The sequence below is a fragment of the Macaca fascicularis genome, chromosome 6 (genome assembly GCF_037993035.2).
Source record: "Macaca fascicularis isolate 582-1 chromosome 6, T2T-MFA8v1.1".
Taxonomy (NCBI): domain Eukaryota; kingdom Metazoa; phylum Chordata; class Mammalia; order Primates; family Cercopithecidae; genus Macaca; species Macaca fascicularis.
Window position 1 is genome coordinate 138,537,573 of NC_088380.1, and position 19,775 is coordinate 138,557,347.

The 19,775-nt window shown below is 52.3% G+C and overlaps 1 protein-coding gene across 10 annotated transcripts in view; it reads right to left on the reverse strand.

Annotated features, from left to right (window-relative positions):
• Positions 1 to 15,303, reverse strand: part of ACSL6 (acyl-CoA synthetase long chain family member 6) — a 58,258-nt gene extending 42,955 nt beyond the window's left edge. For 5 of the 10 annotated variants that reach the window (XM_065545880.2, XM_065545881.2, XM_045394209.3 and 2 more), the window contains exon 1: positions 15,171 to 15,303. In XM_065545880.2, coding sequence (XP_065401952.1) covers positions 15,171 to 15,219 — 49 coding nt within the window. In that variant the 5' untranslated portion in view covers positions 15,220 to 15,303. Of the gene's footprint in view, positions 1 to 3,038; positions 3,318 to 15,170 lie in introns of those variants that run through there. The other 5 variants (XM_065545882.2, XM_073994163.1, XM_073994161.1 and 2 more) reach the window with 1 other exon arrangement.
• Between the last annotated feature and the right edge of the window lie 4,472 nt (positions 15,304 to 19,775).

The window sequence follows — 19,775 nt, forward strand, 5'->3', positions numbered from 1 at the left end:
GCTGCAGATGGGAAGATAAAATCACAGTCAGGCCTATCAGATAAATGACTCACTACTTAGTAGAAAACCCAGACATGCTTGCCAGCTCTTAGGGTGGGTTCTGAGCTGATGGACATTTTTCTTAAAGGAGATGAACTGACTCAATGATCTGAGAAGCCAAGGACCAAAAAACTCATGCGTAGCATGAGGGCTCAGCTGTATATCCCAAAAGTTTTAAAGGGAACCCTGGAAGGATACCTCATTACCACCAGTCCCTGGTCCTTGGCAGTTGCTCACAGACTCTAAGCTTTGTGTATTGTGGCATTCGGTGCAATGCTAGAGTTTTTGCAGAGCACAGCCCAGATTAGCCAAGTCATCCATCTGTCCTTCTACCCATCTAGCAGACCCTCACACGGTCCCTGTTGTCATCTAGCTCAGAGTTGTGCCTGCCCTCGGTCCCATGGGGAGGACACATGAGGAAATGGGCAGTGCTATGATCAGACATGGGGAGCCAGAAAAGCTGCCTGACGCAGATATGAGGGAGTCAGGGCAGGCTTCTGGCAGGAAGTGATATTGATCCTGAGAATGAAAGATAAAGACGAAAGGGTGGCCCGGCAGAGGAAAGTAAATATACAAAGACTGGAGTTGAAAGAGCACATGGGACACTTAGGGAACAGAATATTCTGTGCAGAAAATAAAGCACTGAGCCCACAAAATCTCATACAAAGATCAGTGCTACAAGTCTGTGGGGCTGGCCTCTTGGATATGCTGAGCTTTCAGCAGTCACCATATTACCATGGTCCTCAGTTGGAGGAAGAAGGGGACTTGGCCTAAAATTCCTGAATTCCTGATGCCTGGGCAGCCCTTTCCTACGCACTGTACTGTTTGACCCTCACAACAGCTGCAGGTACTCCCTCTAAGGTGGGAGCAGAGACTCCACTGGAGAAGCCACCTTGTTCAGCAAGCGAGGCACACAGTAAAGAAGTAGTAGAGCATGAACTCAAGCCCAAGACTGCAGTCTCAATGCCAGCCCCTCATGTGGTATGGCCACCCCAGCCCCTGCCAACACTGGGCCCACTCTCACAATCCATCCTTTCCTTTGCATTGGCACTGAGCCCACAGACAACCAGCTCCAGCTGCTTGGAAGAATCCAGGCCTGGGTTCAGGGGCTGGGGGAAATGCAAGGCCACCAGAGCCTGTGTGAGGGGACAAGCCAGTCAGGCCAGTCATTTGCTATTTTTCGCCAGCCCACATGGGTGTGCTTCTTCCTGGTCTCACATCAAGAACTCACCAACTTCTCCTGGCTGAGTCCTTCTCCTCCTACCTGGGGTGATGGAAGGCAGTGCACAAAGGGCTGGGCTGCCCACTCCTCCTTACAACTTCTACTTAGGTGCTCACCCCAAAGGAGGTATTTGCAGCAGGGGCAGCTCCTCTGGCCTTGAGGCTGGGCCTGCACCCCCCCTTGGCTGGGCAGCAACCAGAGGGTCTCATTCTTTCAGGCTTACCAACCTTCTCAGTCAGTCAGAACTGCTTGCATTTACACTGAGGTTCCCTTCAGACCTGGGAGCCACTGCAAGGCAGAGTTGTGAGTCCAGGTCCCCTGAGGACATGGGCCTCACAGTCAGCCCAAGCCACCAAGCCTTTGGCATGGGGAGGGCAGAGCCTCAGCCTTGGAGTCTGGTCTCATCTCATTATTTCACAGGGCCTTGGCCTCCTCTGACCTCCACACCTCTCTTTTGACCTGGGGTAGGGCTTGGTGGTCTCTAGGGTTCCAGCTGTGCTGCCTCCTTCCATACCCCAAGAGACTCTCTTGGCTGCAGCAGAGATGTGTATTGTGTGTGTGTCGGGGGCAAGGGGAGTGCGGACAGCACTCAAGGGAATCAGTGGTGCTGGTGTTGCCAGGTGAGTGGCTGTGTTTGTAAATATTCACCTGGCAGGAGGACCCAGGCATGAACAAGCCACTTGACATGAACTAGCCGCCTCCTCCTCTCTTCCTGGAATATCCGACATCTTTTTCTTCAGCACAGACCAGTTCAGAATACCAAGTAGTATCTAAGGCTGAGGAAACTGGAACTTCCTCCCACCTCAGCATGCCCTCTGCTGATGTAGGGCAATCCAGCACGGGAGAGAACAGGAAGAAAGGGGCCCCGGTGGGAAATATGTTGGTTCCAAGGTGGTGGCGTGGCAGAAGCAAAGCCCCAGAGCACAGTCACTGTGGAAATGGCCCTGGGGACCCTGGCGTGGCTCCAAGAACCCTCTGCTGGTCCAGCCTCCTAACCTCAATACTCTAGGCTTCACTGTCTAGCTGGATACCCGACCACTCCTCTCTACCCCAATAGCCCCTGGCCTGACAGCCACCACCAAGCAAAGCCCAGTCTCCCATACCACCCTCTCCATAGGTCTCCTTGCTCTAACAGGTGCTTGCGCTGTTACCAAAGTTATTTCCTGATATGTAGATAGGATCATGTCATGCCACTGCTCAAAAATCTGATCTGGCTTCCTATTGCCTTAGGACCAGCGTCCAAACTAATGATCACACTGAGGCTCTCCATGATCTTCAGATTCTTCCCTCCCCTTAGAATCACTCCAGCTTCCTCTGTATCAGCCTCTCTAATAGGGCTTCATCTTATGGAGTTCTGGGCCTCTGAAAACCTCTGAGGTCTTCAAAAAGGGTGGAGAAGCTCAAGCCCAGCCACCAAATCATCGAAGAATCTCTTCAACTCCAAGTGAAGAACTCTAAAAGAAAACTACGACCTCTCCCAGGGCCCAGGGACCCTAGCAAACAAGCTTGGGAGAGGGCCCAAAGTGGGTATTCTGGTGCTGAACTGACCTGGGTCCAAATCTTGACTCAGTCTCTTGATAGCTGTGTGGCTTTGGGCAGGTCACTTTGCCCCTCTGGGCCTCATCTCAAACAAGCTCATGGACCGAGAGTGCAGTGCCAGGAATGTAGTAAGGGAAACACTTAGTAGACAGTAAGTAGCTGAAGCAGTTACTCCATCTCTTTGCAAGCCAAAGGGGCTCAAAGACAACTTGCACAAGTAGATGCATTCACACCCTACCTTTCCAGCAGGCTCCTGGCACTGGGGAGGCGGCTGAGCTCGTCCCACTAGAACCAGCCTCCCTTTATAGGGCCTGTGGGGCCCAGGGAAAGAAGTTACCACATCTTGATCAAAGCACAAAGTGGTGAAGGCCCTGCCCCGAGTCTGCCCTCCTGGGGACAGCCGATGGCAACAGCCGCCTGCTCTGAGAAGCCGGGTGGTGGTAGAGGCGTTAGCAGTAGTGGCGCAGGCTCCCTGGTGGCTGTGGGAGCAGGTCTGGCAGGGACCAGGGCACAGAGCAGTTCTGTAAGGAGTTGCTGGCCCCTCAAGGCCCCCGCCAGCCCCACCTCCATCTGCATGCAGGGCGGTGCTGGCTCAGATCAGCTCAGAGCCAAGCAACCCAGCCTTAACCCTCACCCTGCCAGTGTGCCAGAGCCTCAGCTTGCACCCCCTTGCTTTTCCCCTCACCTCACCCTGTTTGCAGTTCAGAAAGGGAGTTTGCCAGGCGGGTTTCTTAAAAACAAAGGCTCCTTACACATCCATTTGAGACAACGATTAGGGCCAGGCCTTTGCGATGGGCTTGGGACTGCAGTGAGCATGAGTTTATGTGTGTAGGGGGTGGTGGGGGGGTGACAGGAAGTAGTGGGGAGTAGGGGGTGGGGATGCCAGCTCTCCGGCACTGAGAGCGACTGCACCAGCCACCCGGGATATTCTGCCTCCAGCCGCTCCCAGGGGCTGCCTCTGCTCCCCACCCCCACAAGGTCACAGTCACAGCCAATCTACTTGGGAAGAGGAAAGAAACAACACAGTTCCAGATAAAACATCTGCTTAGGGATGCTCTGGGGAGTGAGGACACTCTAGACCAAGGATCAGAGCCAGCAGGTGGAAGATAGTGGCTGATCTCCACCACAAGACCCCAGGGCAGCACACCAGCCCTGCTGTCAGGCCTGCACTAAGAGATATTGTTGCCTGGCTTGCACAGGAATGGTCACCCTGGAGCCAGAACTCACACCCTTGCCTATTAGGATCAAAGCTGAGCTCTGAAGTCCTGCAGCACCTCTGCCAGACTGAGAGACTGAGGTCCCAGGGACTCCCGGAGGTCTCACTACTGCAAGATCTGTGAGGCTTAGGGCTGTGGGTGGCTACTTCCATAGCATTTTCACTCCTACTTCCAGGCTAACATGCGGCTGAGCATACAAATATGATTACTGCATATTTTGAATTGGACATTCATTCTGATCATAAGACAGACAGCTAGACTCATGGTGGCACCCGCTAATAAGTAAAAGACAAGTCCAGGCCACAGGACCCAGCTTACCACTGCCCCCAGGCCCTACCCACATCAGGTGCTTCTGGGCAATTATGAGTCTGCCTGCACTGGGCCACTGTCCATCCAAATTTAACTCTGCTCCCTTGCTGCAAGAATGTCCCAGGACAGGACCCAGTGCTCTGAGCTCCCTCTTGAAAGCTGTTTGCCTAATTGCCTGGCAAGTCTGGAGCCCACAGGCTTGCAACACCTTCCCTGGAGCTGATAACGGCTTCCACTACTCACCCTACCATCTGAGTGAGCCATGAGGAGAGCTTCCTGCCTCAGCGACCCTCATCTGGAACTTGGCCCTAGCTTCCCCCAACCCACCCTGATTAAAATGAACAAATATCTGAGGACCCCCGATCAGCCCACAAAGTCACTTCCCCTTTCTTCTAGGCAGGACCCTTACTTTTCTCCAGATATCTTCAGAGATGTTTTTAATACAAAAGCTTCCTTTAATGCTTCTCAAGGCAGTCTCTGGGGCAGGAAATCCAGTGGTCGGTGGGAAATCCCACAGAGTGCCAGAGGCATAGAGCTGAGGGAGTAGTTTTGTCCTAGGCAGTGTGCAGCCCAGTCGCCAGGTTAAGAAATGCACAGCCTTCACTGTTACACATGTGCAACCCTGACCTGCAGAGGTGCAAACACAGCAACCCACACTTGCCTAACACCTACCCTCTCCACACAGGGATTCAAGCTTGTCTCTGCTGCTGTGAGAGAGGGGCTTGCTCTCCATTTTCCTCTTGGGTTTTAATTAGATTCGCAGAACCACATAAGACCAGGGCAGAAATAGAGCAAAGAGCCTCCCTGACTTGGAAATTGCCAAGTGAGACCCACTGTGCAACCCCCATGAGACAGAGGTCCAGGATACGATATGGGATTGCCAGGTTACATGGTGGATCACCTGCCAAGCCTCCCCAAGGAGCCTGATCATAGGTCTGATGGTTCAATTAAGCCCCTTGAATGTAGAAAGGCCCAACTAACGCTGGCTGTGACTGAGCACTTTACAGAGCCACCTGTTGCAACTAGCCCAAGCTCACTGTGAACATGCCTCCCTTTAGCGGCCTCCACCGCCCGCTGGCCTCCCCATCTTCATGACAGTACCTCTCAAAAATCTCACTTACCCTAAGCCCCGCTCAGGGAATCTGGGTCCACATTCCTGATGCTAACACCAGGAAGCCAGGCACAAACAATGCTTTCAGGAACTTTAAAATACGAATAGCCTTGAGAAGAGAGGAGCAAACAGATACACAGTGTCTTTCACACGCTCTGAGATAAAGGTTGTCCTCACCATGAATCAGGCAGGACAAAGTTCTCAGGGCAAAGAGGGACAGCAGGAGCTAAAACAATAGCAGTGGTGCCTTTGGAAATATTTACAGGGTATGACAACCAGGACTGATGGTGTGGACGAGTTCAGTTCCTTCCACGCCAAGCCCTGGGACAGCAGGCAGGACCCTATGAATACTGACCAGGGCCACGATCACCTCACAGGCAGAGGAACACTCCCTGGCCAAGTCCTTCTGTGCAGGAAGCCAAGTCCTGTGGCTGTAACATGATCCTTTGCCTTCCCGGCCATGTCCACGTTAGGACTGCTGGTGTCCTGGCCTCAGGAGCAATGATCCATTTCTGTCACTGGCTCAAACTTAGGACACACTGCAAACTAAGCCTGAACCAGTAAAGGGCATATGGGCTGCTCATGGCAAGGCCATGCACTCAGAGCTCAACTGCAGCTGGCTGGGGTACAAGCACGATGGGATGCAACCTCCTCCAGCTAGAGGGAAGCTCCTTGAAGTAGGAAGGGTCCTGCCAAGATACGGTTGGGGGTCACTAAGGTGGGGGGAGCAAGAGAGGGATTTGCTTGCCTGCTTGTTCACTTAGGAGCCCTGCTGGTCTCCTGTGGACATGTGCTAGGGGAGATATGCCCAAAAGATAGAACCTGAGACATCCTTAGCCAGGGAAGGAGAGCAAGGAGAGGATCCGAGCTGGGTGGGAAAGGGAGGAGAACAAGGCTATAGCAGAGTGACAGAAGTGTGTTGGTAAGTCACAGGAAGAGCCTGTAAGATGTTAGGGCCCCTGGCAGGAGCCCTCACACAGTGGCAGGAAGGAAGCAGAGGCCTGGCTGCATTGAGGACGGGGGCAAGAAGCTGAGGCTGGCAGGATGGCACTTAGCTGTGGGGAGAAAGGAAAAAGATGGTGATGGGTACTGTATATCTGCCTCATGCCTTCAGAGTCACAGCCCATAAGCTAATGGCACTCAGCCCTGGGGGTTTGGTATGCAAAAGTGCCCCAGGCAAGCTGTGCTCCTCCACCCTTGGCAAAGGGATTGCTGCTGCAGCCGGGATCCAGCATGGCTCCTTCACCTACCATTAAAGAGTCACTGAATGTTTTTGTAGACTAGAAAGTGAGCAAGACAAAAAGAGTTTTGCCTTTGGTTAAGGGTGCATTTTCTGGCAAATCTGGTAAATAGCTGAATATTCTGGCATCCCCATAGTCTGACAAAATTCCTCTTCTGAATGCCACAAGAAGAAACAAATCTGAATTTTCTCCAGTTTAGCAAAAGGCTGTGCTGGTCAACAGGAATCTGCCACCTCCTGAATCTCCGCTCTGGAGGTCAGGCAGCACAGCAGCTGCAGCCTTAAGCTGCCCTCCCTCCAGCAGCAAGCGGTCAAGTTCTGCTGTTGGCCTGTGAGAGCCTACAGTGTCCACAGAGTTAACACTAGACTGGAGCAGCCCAGCCCTCAGTGGGCAGGGAGCACTGGGAACTCAGGCCTCCTTTTCAAGGCCAGGATGAATGGGAAATATGCAAATAGCCATCTCCCAGGAGCGGCAGGGGAGGGCCTGCTGCTGGCAGGAGGGCATCACTCCACTTGGGTCTGTCACATGAAAGGGTTTGTATTCCTGCCGCTGGCCGGCTCCTGGCCAGGCTGGGGCTGTTCTCACCAGAAAACAAAAATGTCTTTCAGACCAAAGCAAAACGAGGCCCCAGCTGGCCCAGGCAGGTCCTTGGGTGTTGTTCACACTGACCCACTGTGAACACCCATCACTGGGGCTCTCACTTTGTCCCCACTGGAAGGAACCCACCATCTTTGGAGAGGCAGCTGGGGGCCTCGGTGGCTGCTGAGGAAAGCACTATGTAAGGTCGGGGGGATGGAGGTGGGATCCAGAAAGAGGGTCAGCCCCCTCTGAGGCTCTGTTGGTTTTGTGCTTTTCAAAAATAGTAGTGGCTGAGTCTGAAGTAGCACCTCTTTTTTTGTATAAGGAAACTTCAGTCATTCTCACAGTGTTGATGGTAAACATGGAGAAAGAAATGGGAAGAAAAAAGTGCTGGTACATGAGAAGACCCTGCAGTGCACAGAGAGGACTTTTAAGAAGGGAGGCCACGTGTGTCCTCTGCCTGGTGCCCACAGTCCTGCTGCTGCAAGTGCCCTCGAGCTGGGGGTGGGGATGAGGGCGGCCCAGAGCCCCGTGTGTGGGATCAATAGCTTCCAGGACTCGGGCTCCTTCTTCAACCAAGGCTCTATGCCAAGGTCAGGCTTCAATCTTTTTTTTTTTTTTTTTGGCTGACTTTCAGCAGACAAAGCACTGCTTCTCTGACACCCCATTGTCACCAGGAGTTGCCCATTAACCACAGCACAGACCTTGTGCCCTGTGGAGCATGGATGCCACTCGGACTCCCACTATCAGGAGAAATAGCACAGCAAGATCTCAAGCACATATGTGGCCATTGAGCCTGAGAGGACATCTAGAACAAAACCACTTTGGAATTGATTTTAAATTCCAATAGGTGGGTTGGTGGATGCTCCATAGATCTCCTGAAATCCAAGGGAGATATGTCTTGTCAGCCTCTGGGGCCAAAGGAAACTACTATTCGTTTGGGCCACACAGTATCTTCATGAAGCCAAGGTGCCAGGCATGTCTCTGTGAGAGGTCATGGAACTGTCCAGGGAGCAGAAGCAGGAGGCAGAGGAGACAGGACCCTTCAGAGTGATCTGGAAAAGTTGGCCCAACAGGTCATAGCCTTCCATATCTGGTCTGCGGCAAGGAGATCAGGGACACATGCACCCAAATCCCCTACCAGCCTACTGGATGGGGGAAGGCCCACCCTCCATTTTTCTCTAAACCCTCCCTGCCACAACAGACAGACCTAGGCTTAGGGGAGTTGGCCTGCAGAATATGCATGAGTTGGCTGGGCGTGGTGGCTCACACCTATAATCCCAGCACTTTGGGAGGCTGGGATTTTGAGGTGAGTGGATTACCTAGATCACCTGAGGTCAGGAGTTTGAGAACAGCCTGGCCAATGTGGTGAAACCCCGTCTCTACTAAAAATACAAAAAAATTAGCTGGGTGTGGTGGCAGGCACCTGTAATCCTAGCTACATGGAAGGCTGAGGCAGGAGAATCACTTGTACCCAGGAGGCAGAGGTTGCAGTGAGCCGCGATCATGCCACTGCACTCCAGCCTGGGCAACAACAACAAAACTCCATCTCAAAAAAAAAAAGTTTATATATATATATGCATGAGTTGAAGGTGTCCCCAGAGAATCACATCCAGCCCACCTGCTGGAAAGCACAGTCACCATGAACACTGAAGTTCTCCAGCCACTAAGCCAGGTCCTGGGGTCTAGGTGGCTTCATGCAGCATCAGCTCTAGTGGCAGGGCAGAGTGGCCAGAGCTTTTGCCCCTTCCAAAGCAAAGGGGTCACTGCAGGCCTGGATGGGTCTCCACTGAGTCCACTTTCTCCATACTGACAGTTGCCTTCCTCTCACTGGCCGAAAGGCCTTGCCGTCCAGCCTCCAGCCAACCTCCCTGTCCAATCTCACTGGCCAGCTCACATCCCACCTTGCTGCTCTCTGTCCCAGCTCTGACTGTCCTTGCTGTGCAGCCTCAGCTGCCCTTTCTATCCAATATCTGGTTGACCTCACTGTCTCTCCCAGTGACATTTCTGCCTATTTATCAAGCAGGATCTGCGGTCAGTGTCTAGAATGGTCTGCCGCAAAGATAAGGCTGGGACAGGGGTGCATGGGCAGGAGGAGTCCCACAGGGGAGTCTCAGCCCCTACAACAGTCCATGAGTTGGTGGGAAAAGCAGGGCTTTGTAGCAGGACTGAGTCTTGATCAGTCACTTGGAATCCACATCCTACACTGCTAGGCCAGGCTATGCTGAGAGTGAGGTCGGGTCCCAGGCACTGGTCAATAGGGTCTGTCTCAGAGCTGCCCAGTCAACCTGGGCCTGTCTACTCAATCATTTATCCAATAGCTATCAATTACTAAGTCTGTTCCTGGCCCTAATAGGTGCCAGCCCACATTTGCTTATAGCAGGGGCTGAATACTAAGATGCTGATTGTTCCCTCACTGGTCTGGCTTCCTGCTCTAAATTCCCAGGAGACAGTGATCTCGGAACACAGGCTTAAATGGGCAGATGGCAAATCAGAAGCCATTCCCAACTCCCCCGGACACCCCCTACTAAATACCTGGATTAGGTACAGAGAGAGGAAGGGTGTCTCTGGGAAGAGCTGGCAAATAGGGTCAGGTGGGACTTCTTGGGATTTGAAATCCTTCCAGCTCTGAGAGTATTGGTTGGGTCTCAGAATAGATAGCTCAGCTTGGCTTGGAATTTCTGTTCCAATCCACTTCTCATCTTCCCATTTCTGCCTGTCCCAGGCCCCAAGATTCACATGAATTAGGAGCTACACAAAGGAAGTAGGCCCGGGAATAACCACGCCTACCACGGATCTCCTGGGGCAGCCGAGCAAATGATCAGGAACCACCCCTGGGCATCCTGAAGGACAACCCCAAGGGCTCAAAGCAGCATCTCATCCACAGCACTCCCCTAACCCCACCAATCTGGGGACCCAGTGGATGGTTAGTGGGAACTCTGGCGAGGTCAACGCAAGGAATGGGGCCATCACACCAGACCATCCAGTGAGATGAGGACCTTGACTGGGAATTCCTCTCATCTAGGCTTGGCAGAGTGGCCCAAGCTCCCCATCTATCAGGAGACTGGAACCTTGGAGCTCTAAGGAAGCAATAGCCCTCAGAGAAGACTCTCTTCCACAAAACCGGTCACCCAGAAGCTGTGGGTTCACTAGTTCATTCATTCATTCAGTAAACACTTCTGGAGCACCTCCTTCTGTTCCAGGCTGCACTGATTCTCAGCACTCGGGGTTCTCCAGTGAAGAGTAACCTGGCCCTGCCTGCAAGGAGTTTACACCTGCTTTTCCCTACTGCTTCTAACGTATTGGCGTCATCCCCCAGCTGGGCACAAAGCCTGGCATCCTAGCAGGAGCACACTCAAAATCTATTGTTTACTGATTGACTTGTGGTAATGAAACAGCTTATAAAACATATTATTAAAATAAATTACTCTCAGGGAATTCTTTATATCATTAGTTTATGCAATAAACACTTATGTACCCTGTGTGCCCAACTCTGGATTGGGGACATAGACATGAGATACCCGGCCCTGCCCTCAAGGAGACCATGGGACTTGTGGAGGAGGCTTGTGGAGCACAGGAATAGTGTCACCTTGGTCATCCACATGCCCAGTTCTACCCATACCTCCTTGACGCAACCACTGCACAGAATAAAGCCAATGCTGCTTGGCCTGTTATCCTAGGCCTGCAGAGTCCAGCTCTGGCAACCTCATTGGCCGAGCAGAATTTGTCCTTCAACTTCATTCAGATTCATTCAGATTCCTATTGCCAATCTTCCCTTACACAGGTCCCTTGGCCTGGAATGCCTTTTCTTTCCCTACTCCCTTTCTGATGTCAGAATCCTGGATCCTCTTTAAGGAAAGCCTAACACAAGTTATTATAATTTTAGCTAACATGGCTGACTGATCATGCCTAGTGGTCCCTTCCTGGACTGAAAGTCTGAGAATGTGGCCTGACTCACAGCTGTTACAAGTTGCTTCACCACTGAACCTCTTTGAGTCTCAGGGCCTCGCCTAGGTAATGGGGATAACAGCCCACAGTGTTGTGGGAGGATGGAAGGAAAGCTCGGAGAATCATAGACAGGGTGCTTGACACATGGTAGGTGCTCAGTGAAACAGCAGCCAAGTCAACCTGTTTGCAGCAGCTAATCCCATAAAAACACCCCTCCACACACACCTAGTACTTAATGAGTATTTGAGTGCCTACTATGTGCCCAGTGCTAGCTGGATACACAGCGTAGCTTCTGTTATACAAAAGCCTGTAACTTTTGCCCATTTTTACAAACAAGCCAGAGCCTCGTGATCACTCACCCCATGTATGGGACAGTCCTGAGTCCCATCTGGGGCTGTAGCTGAGCCACATCCAGCCTTCCGAAGGTCAACCTATGAATCTTTATAATCACAAGGGGCAGAACCCAGCTGGAGAGCATAATGACTGGGTTCTGCTGCCCCCTGGTGTCAGTATGCTCCTACCATACAGGCTGGAGAGCTGTGAGAAGGTGCTGAGGGCAAAATCCTGCTCCATGCTGGTGCACCCTGTACAAATTCAGGCTTCGTTTGTGAGGCATGTCCCCAGCTGGCCACAGAGCCACCTGTTCTGCCTGGAGCTCCACCATCTGTCCCAATTCATAACTGCTATCTCCAAACCCCTGGGGTGGCCCTAGACCTCAAGTCAGTTCTCTACCCTAATGGGAGCCCAGAATGGGGTAAGGGGAGGATCTCATGGGCCTGAACTAAGCCAAAGTGTGCAAGTCTACGCTTGCCCTAGGCATCTATAACCAGGAGCATGCCAAACCATTCTTTAGACCGGCAACCTTGTCTCACCCCACCAGGGCCAGCCCCACTTCTCCTAAGGCAAAGACCAGGGGTGGGGGCTTATCTCTTCTCCTTACTGGAGCCCAGCCTCAACTCAGGCCATCCTTGGGCCACATCTATTCTTATCCATAACATCATAATGACCTCCTACTACCCTCCTGGACTCCACTCTTTTCCTCTTGACTCAGCAGCTAAATGGAGGGCTCTTCTGTCACCCAAATAAAACCTTCTCCAGAATCCTCTCCCACAACCCACAGTGCTCAGACACAAGACCCTGAAGACTCAGCCCTCATTGCAGTTTTTCCACAAACTCTGCTGGTTTGGCTTCCCCCACTAGGAACTTGGCCTCCCTATCTCTAACAAATTCCCCTGAATACTGCAGAAGCCCACTCAGAGGTCACTGATGGCTGGGTATATGATGGAACAGATTGGACCCTGCAGCATGGGACTGCCTTAGCCTAGAGGAAAGTGTGCCCTTTTATAAAGTTATCCACCAAGAGTGGGACTTCTTTCTACTTTGCACGAAGGTGCTGTATAGGCAGGCAGAAGCTCCAATCCACTGCTCCCATTGTCCTCTAGGTGTTTATGGCACTGAGGGCATGCTTCCCCAAACCAGACCTAGCATCTGACTCATACTGGACTTATTTTACTTGTCTCCTTGTTTAGTATTCAGCACACAGGTGAGATCTGGACCGGCCCAGGACTCTGCTGGCCTCTCCAGCAGGCAACAGGACAGACACAGCCCAGAACAGATGGCTACCTCCCCCAGACAATCAGCTCCTCCTCCTGGTACATGCCACACCCCCATCCCCGACTTCATGTCATCTCTCCCTGAGGGCCCTTGAGGGAAGCCCTTGCCTGGCCCTACCTTGTCTCCCTAGGGCCAGGTTAGGTGGCAGAAAGCACATAACTCTACTAAAGAGAGACATTGCCTCCTGTTACTGGCTGAGTGGAAGGGATCTGGCAGCTGCCATGGGACCATGGGACCCTGGAGATGACAAGGCAGAGCATGTTCTCAGGTGTGCTCACAGAACTACAGCTCTTAACTCAGGAGTCTCTTCTGCCCCCAGAGAAAGGCTGGGGGCCAGGTGAAGTCTCAAGGAGGATGGACACATAACTTAAAATGCCCCAGCGTTTGTCTGGGGTATTTTATCCAATGAGCACCATAGACCAGCCTCAGTCTCTTGCTTTTTGCATTGAGAAGCTTGGCCTCTGTGGAAGCAGCCACTACCTGCCCCAAGAATCACTCTTGCTTGACGGTTCTGAGGCCTGTATAGTCTCTCAGCAAGGCAGCCCCCAGTTTCCCATTAGAGGAGGCAGGTGACCACTTTAGGAAATGCTCCACAAGGAAACAGGACTCCACTTTGAGTCAGTGCCAGCTAACCCTGCTCACAGACAAGGACCCCACATGGTGAGGGACTTTTTCTCACAGGCTGCTGATGACCCCAGTCACAAGTGGTCCTGCAGTTCCTAGACACCTCCCTGCAGCCACAGAAGACCAAGTCTTTAGAGAGCTGACCTTGGACCCATGGCTGGGTGGGGGCTTCCTGACAGTAGGGCAAAGGGGTCCTGGCAGTGGGGAGAGGTTCTGAGACCATCTATCATGCAGGCATTAAATGGTGGCTGTCACGACCACCATCACCATTATTTTAATTATCCTTGCCCTTTACCTCCAACCCCAGCTCTAGCCCTGTCCTTGCCTGCTGGATGTGCCTCAGGACCACAGTGCTCCTGTACAGCCGGTCACAGACACTGGCAGACAGAAGGAGCTTAGGGAGCTGAGGGGATTAGGGAGGCTTCACTCACTCCCTCAGCTCAGAGGAAGTGTCCCTGTGGCCTAACTCAAGGCAATGGTAGGGGTGGAGGAAGTGATTACCTGGCCCACCAACCCTCCAGGTTCAGGCCTGAGCCAGCCAAGCTCTTAGCATTGGTTGATCAATTAAAACCTCGAATGGAATCCCAGTCTGCCAGATATCCATGTGACATTAGGCAAGTCAATTGACCTCTGAACTCAGTAAAAAAAGGGATGGTGCCACCGACCTCCTAGGATTTTCCGTGAATATTAAATAACACGTACAAATTATCAGGTAAGGATTTCAAAAGGGTCAACTTCCTCCCCTTACTTGGCTCATAAAGAGCTTTATTACCACTTCTGATGGTGCTGTTTGAATGTGAGATCATAATAAACACTAACATTCATAGAGCATTTGCTGTGGACTAGGACAGGTTTAAGGCCAATTTAAGGATCAAGCACTGCACATAAATTATCAGGCTGAATCTGCACATGGGGGTGGGGGTGGAGGTGGAGATCCTTTAGTGGTATTATATTCTGGAGGACCCCAGGCTCAGAGAGGGGAAGTAGCCGGTGCGGGTAGTAGAACTGGCAGATAAAAGGGCCTGTGGTGAGATTCCAGGTGTGGGTGTATGGGGGGTTGGGGGAGGTAAGTGCGGAGACGGGATCCAGCAGGGCTCCTCTTAGCCCCCTAAGAAGTGCAGTGATGAGGCTGACTCCTGTGAGCTGGAGGGGAGGGGTCTGGAAACAGTGAAGACACAGCAGCCCTGGGCAGAGCAGAGGAGTCAGGTGAATCCTACTTTACAGAAATCTTGTACTCTGGCTGAAGGACGGGCAGGGAGGGGTCGTGAGGAAGCCCCTCGCTGGGATCAGGAAGCCCAGGTCAGTCCGGGTTACATAGCTGACCTGCTGTGGGACCTCGGGGACCAATACCCTGGGTTCCTGGTCCCAGGAAATGGACAAGGACGCAATGTCTGTCCCTGGCCTTGGCTCGGCCTAATCTGATCCGCGGATGGTCCTTGCCATCAGGGAAGGGGGACGCAAGAACTTGGCGGGGGTTTATAGTGGGTCGCAGTGAGCAAGCCCCCATCTCCCTCCGCAGACCCAGGTGCTCCCCAAACCCGGCCCGGAGCCCGCGAGAACTGCGGGCGGAGGGTGTACCTAGGCGGCCCTGGGGACCTTGACGGGACAGCTCAGCAGCCGGGGATGGGGGCTTGGCGGCCGCGGAGATGTAACACCCCCACCTCAGTCGAAGACCTCATAGCCTGCGGGAGATGGGAGTTCGGGACGCGGACAGGACGGGCACTTACCTACGAACAGCCAGAGGGAGCCCCCCGACACGAGGAAGAAGGTCAGCATGGCGGTCAGCGGGGCCCGGCCCGGCCTCCCCGGCCCGCAGCCCCGCAGCCCAGCAGCCCCAGCAGTAGCCGCGCCGCCGCCGCTGCCGGGTATTTTTAGCCCCCGCCCTCCGGCTCCGCAGCTCCCGCCTCCCCGCGCCGCTGCGGAGACGGCTCAAGGGGGAGGGCGCAGCGCACGCTCGCACCCGAGCCTTACTCCCTGCCCAGCAACCGGGCCAGGTCTGGGGCTTGCCCCGCGCTGACCGCGGTGTCGGAACCGCCGAGCTCCCGGGCGGGGGAGGGGCCCGGCCGCAGAGCGAACCAGCCCTCTCCGGTCCGCTCCCCAACGTCAGTACCTGGCGTTCTGGGGAAACCGGCTGGAAGGGGGAGCACGGGCGACGAGCGCTAGAGCGTGACATTGAGCCCACCCCGCCGCCACCCACCCCATCAACGAGCGACCCTGCCCCCGCGCGACTAGCAGCCTGGGTTTTATGGCTGGGCAGGCTCGAATGGCAGCTGGGTCGCGGTTACCTGTCCTAGGAGGTGCACACTCCTGTGGGCCGGTGCCCGTTGACCCCAACGCCCCCTAGAACCCGAGTTTGCAGACATGGGGAGCCTCCGGGTGCCACCTCTGCAAACCAGTGAGGAGAGGGAGTGGCAAGGGTTCATCTAGGCTCTGACAAATCGGGCAGCTAGACCAGATAGTGCTCAGATCATCTGGGGACGCACGAGTTCAGGTCTGAGGCTACACAAGGTCACAGGAGACTCAGTGTGGTCACAGGCTGCCATATGTGTTCACCAGTAGTAACATGGTCACAGGCAGCCACATGGAATCACAGGTGTCTCGTAAGGAAACAGACAATCATGGTCTTCATACACAACTGTATGTGGCACACGAGGTCTCAAGAAGCCCCTCATAGTCACAATGAATGGCCATATAGCCACACACAGTCACAGATGGCCACACTGCTGGGCTGAGGAGTTGGACACCTGTTTCAGTGTCTGCGATTGAAAGGAGGAAGCCCAGTTGCACATTTTCTGAAATAATAAGGGTAGGCATCCTGGTGGGCACCCCATGAACATCTACACCTCCATGCAAGGTCACCTCCTCCCAATGCCCTTGCTTGTTTTCCTCGAGCATGCAGAGCCCACCAGGACTCCAGCACCGAGGACAGCGCTCAGGCAGCCCCGCCTTCTCTATATGCAGCCCTCCAGGCCAGGAACTGGCTAAGCCACAGCCCAGGAGGAAGAGGATAGAAAACCAGAGAGCAGAAGTCAGGAAGCAGAGAGTGGAAGAGCACGAGATCTCTTCAGGCCCACTAGAGACCATCAGCTATGAGTGCATCTGTGCTCACAACTCAACAGCTGGGTGTGAGTGTGTGGGGACCTGTATCTGTAGTACGAGTACAGGGCATGTATGTGCCCAGGCCTGTATGTACCTTGTAGTGGTGCAAGTGTGCAGATGTGTGCCTCTGAGTCACTTCCAATCTTTACAATAGGATCTTACACCTGCTCCATCATAGGATCTGGACTCCTGGGAGAGCTGCTCCAGCTTGAACTCAGCCACAGCCTGGCAGGGACTTTGCTGGGATCTCAAGCTTGGCAGGGCTCCTCCAAGAGGGTGTGACAGAGGCTGTGTGGCAGGACTCCTCCCAGCAAGTAACATGGCTTTCAGAATCCCCCCACCCCTGCACTCCCACTGATAGCAGAGTGACTGGAGATCTGCTGGTACTGAGGAAGAGACCCAGGAGAACCAGAAGGCTGAGCAGAAAGAACATAACTCCCCAGACCAGATTGGCCTAGGGAGGTGGTCAGGTAATTTCCCCATAGGCCAGGGGGCCAACAGAGCATTTTTTCACAGAGAAGGGGGCCAGGAGCCAGGCTGCAAGCCTCAGGCCTCTGCGGCACTCAGCTGCAGGAGCACTCCAGGCACTATGCGGCTCTGGCAGCCTCCTCTTCAGAGTGATGTCATGGGACACATTTAGCTTGGCCTCCAGCAGGATGTCGCATCCTGTTACTCTCCCTACAGATGTCTCTGCTACTTGTGAATATTTTAATTCAAAAACCAGTACTGGAGCTGTGACTGATTCTAGCTTAGCCAAGTATTTTTCTGTTTTCCTCTGAGCATGGCTTGGTTTCCCCTGAGGGATGGGGGCAGAAAGGCCCTAGCCTGGTTGTGGGATCATGGCCAGGTCTCTCTCCTCTCTAGGCCTATTCCTTCCACTGAGTAATGGGACTTGTTCTTTCCTGTCCTGAGTTCCCAAGGTCTTCTTCCTTCTTTGTGAGTCTCCATCTGTGAACCATCTGCAGGCATGGGTAGACACTGTGACTCAGGCCCTAGACTGCATGGGTGTGGCATCCATGGAACCCAGGGCCCAGAAATGCCCAGGCCAGGCTGGGGAGCCCTTAGATATCCCTCTTAGTCCTTAGACAGCAAATCCAGCCACCATAGTGGCCAGCCATGTTCACACACATCACCTCCCAGACCAGCATCTCTGAGAGGGCTGGCAGGTAGGAGCCTAATCATCTATTTGCAGCCCTGGCATGGGGTCTGGCCCAAAGAATGCAGAGGATATTATCCCATTTGACAGAGCAGAAGACACTGATGTCAGGAAAGGCGAACAACTGTCTTAGGTCACACAGCAGTTCTGGGTTCCTGACTACCATTTATTCATTTTTCATTCATTCTCTCCTACATTTTGATAGTTTCCCAAGTTGCAAGTGTCTCTGGTAGAATCCAGAAAACTCACTTTTCCAGCTTCCTTTGCAGCTAGGAGTGGATAAGTGACTTAGACTGTACCAATGAAACACTCTCATGAGCCTTTGATATAAAAGCCAGAAATGAGTGAGAGAAAGTCATGCACATGGCATCTACCTTGCTGGCACAAGGGTGGTAACAGAAGCCATGGATGGTAGGTGATTCTGGGAGTCATTTCAGAAACTGAAATTTGAGCCTGTTTCTTGAACTGCCCCCAAAGTTGAGCCTTTTAGAAGTGAACATATTCTTTAATGTACTCTTTTTCTGATTAAAATAGTCAGTCCAGACTTTGTTTAGTCAGTTTGGAGCCAAGAACTCAAACTGATCCACTCACCATCCCACTGCTGAAGGTCTTTCCTGCCCTCCAGAGGGTGTGGCTATGGGGCTGGCACACAGCATGATGCATCCTCCGTCCCCATTACTGCATCTCCTAGTGGAAGCTCTGGCTGATGGGGCTGGGTGAGCTGAGCCAGGTCTTTGCTTCTCTGTATTCTAACAACCACAAATTCGGAGACCTGAACCAAAAATTTGAAACCCAACAAAGAATCCACCAAGGATAGCTACCCCTTCTGGAGCAATGGCTTTTAACACATGATATAATGGTTGGAGAGTTGCAAACAATATTCAACCATGTCTTTTACTGAATAGTGGTGTTTTCCCCCCTCAGATTAGTAAAATTGTTCAACATAGAAATTTTGGAAAATATAGAAAAGTATAAGACAAAATCACTTGTAATTTCATCCCCCAATGAGAATGCAATAATAACTAATGCAGTTTTGTATATTTTCTAACAACAATAATAATATCCAACATTTACATAGGACCTAGTATGAGGCAGACATTATTTCTAAGCACTTTACATATGTGTTATGAACTGAATTGTGTCCCCCACATCCCAATTCATATAGGGAAGCTCTAACCTTCAATGAAACTGTATTTAGAGACAGAGTCTTTAAGGTAAGTAAGGATAAATGAAGTCATAAGGGTGGGGCACTAATCCAATAGGACTAGTGTCCTTATAAGAAGAGTGACATCAGGAATAAAGGCCTGAACTTTATTGCGAGAAAGTTTATTACGAGAACTTTATTGCAGAAAGAAGGCAGTCATCTGCAAGATAAGGAGAGGTCTTGCAGACCAGACACCAACTCTACCATCACCTTGACCTTGGATTTCCAGCCTCCAGAATCATGAGGAAATAAAATTCTGTTGTTTAAGCTGCTAAGTTTGTGGTATTTTTGTTATGGCAGCTCTAGCAGCCTAATACAATATGCTAACTTGTTTAATCTTTACATCAACCCTGTCTTTTCCACATGTGTAGTGCAGTTCAAGAAATACTCATTGAATGAATAAGTGAATTATGGATATTGTTTATTCAGTATCTTATGTTGCTTTTTTTTTTTTTTTGGAGAGTGCAGTGGCATGATCTCGGCTCATTACAACCTCTGCCTCCCGGATTCAAGCGATTTTCCTGCCTCAGCCTCCTGAGTAGCTGGGATTACAGGCACTCACCACCACTCCCAGCTAATTTTTGTATTTTTAGTAGAGACGGGGTTTTGCCAAGTTGGTCAGACTGATCTCGAACTCCTGACCTCAGGTGATCCGCCCACCTCGGCCTCCCGAAGTGCTGGGATTACAGCCGTGACCCACCGTGCCTGGCCCTTATGTTGCTTTTTAAAAACCTGACATGAGTTTTTTTCCCATGTTATTACCTCTTTACATTTTAAACAATGAATACCTGAGAGCCACTCACGCATTCATTCATCTAACAAGTATATGCTGAGTCCCCGCTATGTGCAAGGCATTGCTCTAGGTCCTGGGGA